This window comes from Salmo salar, chromosome ssa09 (genome assembly GCF_905237065.1).
Source record: "Salmo salar chromosome ssa09, Ssal_v3.1, whole genome shotgun sequence".
NCBI classification, from domain to species: domain Eukaryota; kingdom Metazoa; phylum Chordata; class Actinopteri; order Salmoniformes; family Salmonidae; genus Salmo; species Salmo salar.
Window position 1 is genome coordinate 46145939 of NC_059450.1, and position 12113 is coordinate 46158051.

A 12113-nucleotide genomic window follows, 5' to 3' on the forward strand; every position below is an offset into this window, starting at 1 on the left:
TCCCTCCTCCCTCTGTCTGTCTGTCTGGGTGTCTGTCTGTCTGGGTGTCTGTCTGTCTGGGCGTCTGTCTGTCTGGGTGTCTGTCTGTCTGTCTGTCTGTCTGTCTGGCTCCCTCCGTCCGTCTGTCTGGCTCCCTCCCTCCGTCCGGCTCCCTCCCTCCCTCCCTCCCTCCGTCTGTCTGGCTCCCTCCGTCCCTCCGTCTGTCTGGCTCCCTCCCTCCCTCCTCCCTCCCTCCCTCCCTCCCTCCCTCCCTCCCTCCCTCCCTCTGGCTCCCTCCCTCCGTCTGTCTGGCTCCCTCCCTCCGTCTGTCTGGCTCCCTCCCTCCCTCCCCTCCCTCCGTCTGTCTGGCTCCCTCCCTCCCTCCCTCCCTCCCTCCCTCCCTCCCTCCCTCCCTCCCTCCCTCCCTCCCTCCCTCCCTCCCTCCCTCCCTCCCTCCCTCCCTCCCTCCCTCCCTCCCTCCTTCCCTCCGTCTGTCTGTCTGGCTCCCTCCTCCCTCCCTCTGTCTCTCTCTTTCCGTCTGTGTGTCTCTGACTCTGTCTGTCTGTTTGTCTGCTTGTTGCAGCATTTGTTTGTAGGTCAGACGGGGCTGACCAGGAGAGTAGCTGTGGAGCTGCTGGACAAGATGAACAACCCAGATCACCACCAACACTTCTCTGAGGTGGACGACGATGACCTGGAGGTAAATAAGTAACCACAGCCCAGTCTAAAATGGCTCCCTATTACCTAATCAACTACATTTATAGCATTTTTATTACAAAATTCAAAAGTGTGTCCCAAGATTATCATAAAACATGAACAAAATGCATCAGAGTATTCGTTTTTTTCCCTTCAACTTTCTGAAGAGGCAACGTCACAGGAATGCCTGTCTGTCTGTGTGTGTTTGTCTACCACGTTGTGTAGCTGTTAGCGACGATGCTAATGTAATGGAAACAGTCTTCTGGTAGATGGAAAGGCTTTCCCAAAACCTTTTCAATGAAATGTTAACTACAAAATAGCCTTTGCCTACCTGGTAGAATGATATCATGATTTCTTTTGCATCAATCCAGTGGCCATTTGTTTAGAAAACTGCAATCACATGAGCGCTACAGAAACATCGCTAACCAAACAATCGTCTCTGGCAGGTGTGCAGTTGAATTAAAGGGTAACTACAACCCAAAATCTACATTTCATAGATTTTACCCAGACTACAAAAGTGGTCAGCGAATGTATTTTATAGGGCCCCTACGGTTGCCATCTCAGACCCAATTCCCCATTCAAACACTGGCGAAATCCCCCTCACAATGATCTCAAACTGTGTTTCTAACACACAATGAAATGAAACACAGGCTACTCCTTGCTAGTCAGGGAAACTGTGTTGTGGTGGACTGTGATTACAGTTGATAAAGGGGAATCTGGTAAAATGTGTGTTTTGTAGTGTTTCTAGCCACTGAATGGCTTTGAATTCACTGTCAGCATGCAGTCAAATCTACAACCACTTTTCGGAGCTAACTTTTGCTCTCAAATCGTATCTTGTCGTCGACAGCCGATGGGAGTTGTATTCATAACGTTGCTAACGTTATTTGACCTTTATTTAACTAGGCAAGTCAGTTAAGAACACATTATTTACAATGACGGCCTAGGAACGGTGGGTTAACTACCTTGTTCAGGGGCAGAACGACAGATTTTTACCTTGTCAGCTCAGGGATTCAATCTTGCAACCTTACGGTTAACTAGTCCAACGCTCTAACCACCTGCTTTACATTGCACTCCACGAGGTTACGCGAATGCAGTAAGAAGCCAAGGTAAGTTGCTAGCTAGCATTAAACTTATCTTATAAAAAACAATCAATCAATCATAATCACTAGTTAACTACACATGGTTGATGATATTACTAGTTTATCTAGCTTGTCCTGCGTTGCATATAATCGCTTAGGTACACGTTGCTCCAACCATAAACATCAATGCCTTTCTTAAAATCAATACAGAAGTATATATTTTTAAACCTGCATATTTAGTTAATATTGCCTGCTAACATGAATTTCTTTTAACTAGGGAAAATGTGTCACTTCTCTTGCAACAGAGTCAGGGTATATGCAGCAGTTTGGGCCGCCTGGCTCGTTGCGAACTGTGAAGACTATTTCTTCCTAACAAAGACAGCCGACATCACCAAACGGGGATGATTTAACAAAAGCACATTTGCGAAAAAAGCACAATCGTTGCACGACTGTACCTAACCATAAACATCAATGCCTTTCTTAAAATCAATACACAGAAGTATATATTTTTAAACCTGCATATTTAGCTGAAAGAAATCCAGGTTAGCAGGCAATATTAACCAGGTGAAATTGTGTCATTTTGCGTTCATTGCACGCAGTCAGGGTATATGCAACAGTTTGGGCTGCCTGGCTCGTTGCGAACTAATTTGCCAGAATTTTACGTAATTATGACATAACACTGAAGGTTGTGCAATGTAACAGGAATAACGTTTTGTTTTCGAGATGATAGTTTCCGGATTCGACCATATTAATGACCTAAGTCTCGTGTTTCTGTGTGTTATTATGTTATAATTAAGTCTATGATTTGATAGAGCAGTCTGACTGAGCGATGGTAGGCAGCAGCAGGCTCGTAAGCGTTTATTCAAAATAGCACTTTCGTGCGTTTTGCCAGCAGCCCTTCGCAATGCATTGCGCTGTTTATGACTTCAAGCCTGTCAACTCCCAAGATTAGTCTGGTGTAACCGATATGAAATGGCTAGCTAGTTAGCTGGGTGCGCGCTAATAGCGTTTCAAACGTCACTCGCTCTGAGACTTGGAGTAGTTGTTCCCCTTGCTCTACATGGGTAACGATGCTTCGAGGGTGGCTGTTGTCGATGTGTTCCTGGTTCGAGCCCAGGTAGGACCGAGGAGAGGGACGGAAGCTATATTGCTACACTGGCAATACTAAAGTGCCTATAAGAACATCCAATAGTCAAAGGTATATGAAATACAAATCGTATAGAGAGAAATAGTCCTATAATAACTACAACCTAAAACATCTTACCTGGGAATATTGAAGACTCATGTTAAAAGGAACCACCAGCTTTCATATGTTCTCATGTTCTGAGCAAGGAACTTAAACGTTAGCTTTTTTACATGGCACATATTGCACTTTTACTTTCTTCTCCAACACTTTGTTTTTGCATTATTTAAACCAAATTGAACATGTTTCATTATTTATTTGAGGCTAAATTGATTTTATTTTAACTTAATATAATACATCAATAAGTGTTCATTCAGTATTGTTGTAATTGTCATTATTACAAACAAAAAAAATAATAATAAAAAAATCGGCAGATTTAATCGGTGTCGGCGGGGTTTTTTGGTCCTCCAATAATCGCTATCGGCGTTGAAAAATCATAATCGGTCGACCTCTACCCTGTGTATATAGCCTACTTATCATTACTCAGTACTGGTACCCTGTGTATAAAGCCTAGTTATCATTACTCAGTACTGGTACCCTGTGTATAAAGCCTAGTAATCATTGTTCATTGTGTATTTATTATTACATTTGATATTTTTCTATTATTTCTCCGTTTTCTTTCTCTCTGTATTGTTGCGAAGGTCTCGTCAGGAAGCATTTCACTGTTAGTCCATACATATTTACGAAGCATGTGACAAATAACATTTTATTTGATTTAGCTAACATACATTATTAGAAAACAACTTCATATTAACTGGCTAGCTAGCGTTAGCAACATTTAGTGGTCAATGAGACTGAGAGCTTGCTAACCTGCTGAGCTAGCAAAGAATGTAACAAAGTATCATTTCGGGTTTTGAAAAATGCTCCAACAGGCTCTGCATTTCAGGAATCACAGGAGCAAGTACTTCTGGTGCATGCACTGTTAAATTATTTAGCAATTTAAACATTGTTTTTTTTAAAAAAGAGAAGTCCATTGTTTGCCATAGCCCTCACTCGCTTTCATGCGATTTAAACGTGAGCTTGTCTGAGGTGTCAGACTCGATGACAGTTGCGATCCATTGGAGCACTGCGATTGGTTGTCTAAAATTATGGGGCGGGGCTTAGCGAAGGGTCAATTTGCAACACTTCTGTAGAATGATCCCATACAGTTGAAGTCGCAAGTTTACATACACTTAGGTTGGAATCATTTAAACTCGTTTTTCAACCACTCCAAAAATGTATTGTTAACAAACTATAGTTTTGGCAAGTCGGTTAGGACATCTACTTTGTGCATGACACAAGTCATTTTTCCAACAATTGTTTACAGATTATTTCACTTATAATTCACTGTATCACAATTCCAGTGGATCAGAAGTTTACATACACTAAGTTGACTGTGCCTTTAAACAGCTTGGAAAAATCCAGAAAATGATGTCATGGCTTTAGAAGCTTCTGATAGGCTAATTGACATCATTTCAGTCAATTGGAGGTGTACCTGTGGATGTATTTACATAATTTAGCAGACGCTCTTATTTCAAGACCTACCTTCAAACTCAGCGCCTCTTTGCTTGGCACCATGGGAAAATCATAAGAAATCAGCCAAGACCTCAGAAAAAAAATTGTAGACCTCCACAAGTCTGGTTCATCCTTGGGAGCAATTTACAAATGCCTGAAGCTACCGCGTTCATCTGTACAAACAATAGTACGCAAGTATAAACACCATGGGACCACGCAGCTGTCATACCGCTCAGGAAGGAGACACGTTCTGTCTCCTAGAGATTAACGTACTTTGGTGCGAAAAGTGCAAATAAATCCCAGAACAACTGCAAAGGACCTTGTGAAGATGCTGGAGGAAACGGGTACAAAGTATCTATATCCACAGTAAAATGAGTCCTATGTCGACATAACCTGAAAGGCCGCTCTGCAATGAAGAAGCCACCGCTCCAAAACCGCCATAAAAAAGCCAGTCTACGGTTTGCAACTGCACATGGGGACAAAGATCGTACTTTTTGGCGAAATGTCCTCTGGTCTGATGGAACAAAAATAGAACTGTTTGGCCATAATGACCATCGTTATGTTTGGAGGAAAAAGTGGGAGGCGTGCAAGCCGAAGAACACCATCCCAACGGTGAAGCACGGGGGTGGCAGCATCATGTTGTGAGGGTGCTTTGCTGCAGGAGGGACTGGTGCACTTCACAAAATAGATGGCGTCATGAGGATGGAAAATTATGTGGATATATTGAAGCAACATCTCAAGACATCAGTCAGGAACTTAAAGCTTGGTCGCAAATGGGTCTTCTGAATGGACAATGACCCCAAGCATACTTCCAAAGTTGTGGCAAAATGGCTTAAGGACAACAAAGTCAAGGTATTGGAGTGGCCATCACAAAGCCCTGACCTCAATCCTATAGAACATTTGTGGGCAGAACTGAAAAAGCTTGTGTGAGCAAGGAGGCCTTTAAACCTGATTCAGTTACACCAGCTCTGTCAGGAGGAATGGGCCAAAATTCACCCAACTTATTGTGGGAAGCTTGTGGAAGGCTACCTGAAACGTTTGACCCAAGTTAAACAATTTAAAGGCAATGCTACCAAATACTAATTTAGTGAATGTAAACTTCTGACCCACTGGGAATGTGATGAAAGAAATAAAAGCTGAAATAAATCATTCTCTCTACTATTATTCTGTCATTTCACATTTTTAAAATAAAGTGGTGATCCTAAGATTTTTACTAGGATTAAATGTCAGGAATTGTGAAGAATGTATGTATTTGGCCAAGGTGTATGTAAACTTCTGACTTCAACTGTATATAATGTAATAACAGCATTATGACATGGTTTACTCTTGTCTTGTTATGTGTTTATATTCCTTTATTGTGAAGCTTATCTAATATTGATGTCTCTCTTTCTCGCTCCATCTCCCTCACCCTATCTCTCTCGTGCTACCCCCTTATGTCTCCTCTGTTTCCTCTTTCTCTCTTTGTCTCCTCTCTCTCCCCCTCCCCGTCTCTCCTTCCCCCTCTCTCTCCCTCCAGCCTCTTTCAGCAGTGAGACACATCATTCGTTCAACCAACAAACACTCCAGAGCAGAGAGAACTCGCTCAGAGATCAACTGTAAGTGAACAGCAGCCCTTCTCCTCTCCCCTCCTAGCAATCAATCAAATGTATTTATAAAGTCCTTCTTACATCAGCTGATGTCACAAAGTGCTGTACAGAAACCCAGACTAAAACCCCAAACAGCAAGCAATGCAGATGTCGAAGCTCCTCTCCCTTCCTTTCTTCTTCTCTCCTCTCCCACAGTAGCTAGACACCTTCCATGAACATCTGCCCCGTCCCTAGCCAACCAGTGGGATTAGGCAAAGCTTTGGCTCTGCCCTCCCATTGGCTGGTCTGTCTGTCAGTGTGGCTGTCATAGGTTGTGTGCTCCAATAGCAGGTCAGTGTCTCCTGCAGGGCTGGCTCAGAGGCAGGATCCAGTGAGAGCAGCAGACCTGCCTGAGTTCAAATAGTATTTGGAGATCTTTCAAATACTGTCAAGCATTTACTTGAGCCTTGCCTGGAGTGTCAGATGGGCGGGGGGGGGGTTCACTTTTGGGGGCCAATTGCACTGGTTCCATTGCACCAGACAAGCTCAGTTAAGCACAGCTAAAGTCAAATGGTGTTTGACCCCAGGTTTAAAGAGCAGCAGGGGTATAAATAGCTCAGGGATCCACCGAGCAGAGGAGAAAGTGGCATCCCACAGGTTATATTTTGCACTACTTTTAAGCAGGGCCCATAGGGGGCTGATCAGAAGTAGGGCACTATGTACGGTGCTATTTGGGACGCAGCCTAGATCTGTCCTTGCTACGATGCCGGCGACGTTATGTACATATGTCACACCATCTCTTGTCCTGAAAGAAATCCCTGTCGTGGCATTGTTGTCATGTTTCATTTCGTCACTTTTCCATTTTTAACGAACTCACATCAATATCCCCTATGTAAGCAATAGATCATTTATTTTTATTTTTGTTTTAACTAGGCAAGTCAGTTAAAAACAAATTCTTATTTACATTGACGGCCTAATGGGGAACAGTGGGTTAACTGCCTTGTTCAGGGGCAGAAAGACAGATTTTTACCCTGTCAGCTCTGGAATTCAATTTAGCAACCTTTTGATTACTGGCCCAACGCTCTAACCAGTAGACTACCTGCCGCCCTGATGTAAATAATGTAGGTCATGTAAGCAATAGATTATGTAGGTCGTGTAGGTAATGTAAGCAATAGGTCGTGTAGGTACTGTAAGCAATAGGTAATGCCAGAGTGTGTTTTTATTAGTAACACATAAGGTAAGGTGTGTTTTCCTGTCAAAAACAATCAGTTGGTCGAGTGTTTTTCTGCATATAGTTTTAATGTCATATAAAGCGCTGGGAATAGCCAGGGACCTCATGATACGATATGTAATGAATAGCCAGGGACCTCACGATACAATATGTATTGAGTAGTCAGGGACCTCACGATACAATATGTATTGAGTAGTCAGGGACCTCACGATAGGATATGTATTGAGTAGCCAGGGACCTCACGATACGATATGTATTGAATAGCCAGGGACCTCACGATAGGATATGTATTGAATAGCCAGGGACCTCACGATACGATATGTATTGAGTAGCCAGGGACCTCACGATAGGATATGTATTGAATAGCCAGGGACCTCACGATAGGATATATATTGAATAGCCAGGGACCTCACGATAGGATATGTATTGAATAGCCAGGGACCTCACGATACGATATGTATTGAATAGCCAGGGACCTCACGATACGATATGTATTGAATAGCCAGGGACCTCACGATACGATATGTATTGAATAGCCAGGGACCTCACGATACGATATGTATTGAATAGCCAGGGACCTCACGATACGATCTGTATTGAATAGCCAGGGACCTCACGATACGATCTGTATTGAATAGCCAGGGACCTCACGATACGATATGTATTGAATAGCCAGGGACCTCATGATACGATACGTATTGAATAGCCAGGGACCTCACGATACGATATGTATTGAGTAGCCAGGGACCTCATGATACGATATGTATTGAATAGCCAGGGACCTCATGATACGATACGTATTCAATAGCCAGGGACCTCATGATACGATATGTATTGAATAGCCAGGGACCTCATGATACGATATGTATTGAATAGTCAGGGACCTCACGATACGATATGTATTGAATAGTCAGGGACCTCATGATACGATATGTATTGAATAGCCAGGGACCTCATGATACGATACGTATTCAATAGCCAGGGACCTCATGATACGATATTCTCACGATTCTATATGTATTGCGATTCAATACGGTGATTTTATTACGTTTCGATGTTCCAAGCATATTGCTCACCATGTGCCTGCTGCGGAGGGACAAGAGAGCCATGAGAAAACAAGTTTTGATCAGTCATGGAAATAGAGATCCTGAAAACAAATTGTCTCCCTATTTAAAAAGAAGATTGGAAAACAAGCTATCCAGAAAAAAATAATTTTTTTCCCCCAGAAGTTTTGGTGTAGGTATATCCAGCCAGCGCAAAAATAATATTGCGGTACTGTCAAAACGACACGATATATCGTTTCAAATAATATTGCGGTACTGTCAAAACGACACGATATATCGTTTCAAATAATATTGCGGTACTGTCAAAACGACACGATATATCATTTCAAATAATATTGCGGTACTGTCAAAACGACACGATATATCGTCAACAATAATATTGCGGAACTGTCAAAACGACACGATATATCGTCAACAATAATATTGCGGTACTGTCAAAACGACACGATATATCGTCAACAATAATATTGCGGTACTGTCAAAACGACACGATATATCGTCAGATAATATTGCGGTACTGTCAAAACGACACGATATATCGTCAGATAATATTGCGGTACTGTCAAAACGACACGATATACGTCAGATAATATTGCGGTACTGTCAAAACGACACGCTATATCGTCAGATAATATTGCGGTACTGTCAAAACGACACGATATATCGTCAAAAATAATATTGCGGTACTGTCAAAACGACACTATATCGTCAACAATAATATTGCGGTACTGTCAAAACGACACGATATATCATCAACAATAATATTTAACTATCTATTTTCCCCTAGTGCTGGCCAAAATATCATATCATGGTATTTTCACATTTTTTACTGTATTTTATGTTTTAATAAAAGTTCTAAATGTCCTTTATGAGTAGTGAGTGACCCTAGGGTGGCAACACATATATATTCAAAATTATTTCAATGGGTCTTTCTCCATTCTTAATGTTTTTGGTTGAATTGAACAGTATAAAACATTTTTCTGCATTTCCTGCACTCATTTTCCATCATTTCCACACTGCCACGTAGGGCTATGCGATATGGACCAACTGTCAAGGCTTTATTTGAAACCACATGTTGCAATTGCAATTTGACTTGTGATTTTAGATCAAAACACTTGGTTGAACTGTTGAAATCATGGAAATAGAAGGATTATTCTAATTCTATAGTTAGTATATAATAGTGGGCACTTTGAATACAGTGTTTGACATGACAACAAATGAAAATGCCAGGGAGGAGTTATTGTGACAGGGTAGGAACTAATATGTTGATAGGTGTTTCCTTGGGGACCCTTTAATCTTTGGCTACATTTAATGTTTTCTCTTAGCTACTTCATATAGCCAACATATTCATGCTTCGCCTATTCCTCTTTTGATTTAGAAGATACTGTTGCACAAACAACATGCTGATTTAGGTCTACACCAGCACTGGTATCAGGCTGTATTAGCTAGCTACGTTTTGCTCTGACTCAGTACTTTTATTAGCTAGCCAGCTAACTAGGGATTAGCATTAGTGGCTAAGAAGATTTAGACACAACTTGCTGAGAAAAGACAAACTAGCTGATTGCAGATGTAAGAAACACAAACTAATAGTGTCATTATAGAACGATAGTGGATTTATATTAAGAAGCAAAGTGAAAACAGCATCGTTGATGCCAACAGTGTTGCTTGTGCTGCATTGACCAGACTGAACGCAAGTGTCTCGTCGTCAAGCAACAACTAATGCGCTCCTTCAGTGACTGGGTGGGACGAGGTCTGTGTGGAGAGAGGGATGGCTTCAAGTAGCAGAGTAAACTATAAAAATGGACGTTACACACGGCGTATCACAATTAACAAACCAAACATTCAAATGCCGTTATAGAAGGTAAAGTAAAACCCCCAAATCGGCCCGTGCATCAATACCAGTATGTAGTAAAATATGGTATTCTGCCCAGCCCTATTTTTTTTCCCCCATCACTAGACATGTAGTACAATGTTGTGTGTGAATACTTGTTGTTTTTTGATAGGTTGTAGTAGTACTTTGGGCTGTTGCAGTATTACCGCCACACCGGCGGTCACGAGTCACGAAGGCAGTCAAATTCCATGTGACCGTTTAGTCATGGTAATTAGGTTTCTCCTAGCTCTGATGCTGCTGCTGGTCATTAGTAGCCTACCAAACTTGCTAACTGCCTGGTACTCATCAGCACTCTATTGTCCCTCTAATCACTCTGACATCAATGCAAATGACATGGAACATCTCATCAAACACTTCATGAGAGCACATGTTGCGCAACATTTCTATAGGCTATGCAATTGCGTGAAAACAATGTGATGGCATCTACTAAAAATAGGAGGATCAGCTTTCTATAGGCTAGGCCTACTATATTATTTATATATATATATATATATATATATATATATATATATTTATTATTATTATTTAGTTTATGTGAAGACAAGATTAAATCAAGAATACTCTGATGGGTGACAACATTAGCATATCACTTGTGAATTGTATATTTTCACTTGTGAATGATGCCCAGTATAAAAAACAATGCCTTTTTTCTTTAAACTTTTTCAAATTATAGTCGCTCACCTCATGTAGCCGAGCCCATAAGCCTGTATGTTTTAATAAGGTTTGTATCACAACTAAAGTGGCCAAATAACTTCTTAAAATTAAGCACATTAAGCCGCTTTACAAGGGAGTTTCAAGTTTGGGGAAGATCATTTTCACCATAAAAATGCACATTTTTATAATAAAATAATTAAATGCATTTGCAGTCACTTTTGATAATGGTGTTTTCCGCTAATGGAACATTTGCGTTTATAGCCTACTACCATGTGCGCATTGCTGCTCTTATAATGTGAAGAAATAACCTAATAGTTTATCAACATTTCAAGCTAAATGTTCTGATCTGTTCCGTCAGCCACATTGCGTATAGAATGTTTTTTTGATGCTAGTGATTGTATTAATTTGGGATCTATCGCGTCCCACAACTGTCCCAGACTATGTTTTGGAATATTTATTTCTCGCACATTATAGAATAGGTAAACCTTTGTACTCTGGGGGATAATAGATTGACAAAGGCTAGTGCTTTTGCTGTTTGTTAGGCCTACTCATCTTGTTGGCTGACGAAAAGTAAATGTGGACAGTCCTTCCAATATCTTCAATATGCACCTCGGAATTGGATAAGGACGTGCGCAGTTGCGTCCCCCTTCACTTGTTGCCTGTGAGAACGACCCGATCACGTGATGGCGCGGGCAGCACTCAGGGAGAAGAGCACAATGGGCACTGGCCGTAAAAGGCATGGATTTTTTTATGGTGCATTATGGCCACACAAATTGAATGCCGCCAGGAAATTCAAGGCATTATCAAGTGCTTGTCAAATTGTGAATGAGAGACTGATGAAGTGTGTACAGCCTGCACAAAAAACAAAGCAGAGCTCATGCCTTTCAAGTTACTTTTTTCAAATCCTCATTAGTTGCATCATGCAGCCTTACAATGTATTAAAAATCAAAACAGATAGTCTAATGTTTGTAAAACAACTAAAGTTACATTAATAACTTTAAATGAAACGCATAGGAATAACTATTTCTTTGTTAAGCACTCAACACAGAACAGCCGCATGTGTTTCTTCATACTATAAAATGACACGGAATTCTAAGCAAATCTTGTCTGCTAAATGAACTAGTGTAGCCCACAGCCATATGGCATAGCCAGATCAGTACCTAACATAAGGACAACTCAGAGTATGCTATTCTGTTCTTTTGAAATAGACTACATTTTCTTCATTTTAGACCTGTCTAAAATAAATTATGGATTTATTGTGATGGTGGAGGCTATAT

At 41.2% G+C, this 12113-nt stretch overlaps 1 protein-coding gene across 11 annotated transcripts in view; it reads left to right on the top strand.

Moving 5' to 3' along the window:
• The window catches only part of LOC106611444 (mitogen-activated protein kinase kinase kinase kinase 5), a 142094-nt gene that overhangs the window by 77008 nt on the left and 52973 nt on the right, over positions 1-12113 (top strand). For all 11 annotated transcript variants that reach the window (XR_006771010.1, XM_045723721.1, XM_045723723.1 and 8 more), the window contains 2 exons: positions 563-679; positions 5948-6026. Coding sequence is in view for 10 of the 11 variants with exons in the window: in XM_045723721.1 (XP_045579677.1) it covers positions 563-679; positions 5948-6026 (196 nt within the window). In the remaining variant the exon portion in view is untranslated. The remainder of the gene's footprint in view (positions 1-562; positions 680-5947; positions 6027-12113) is intronic.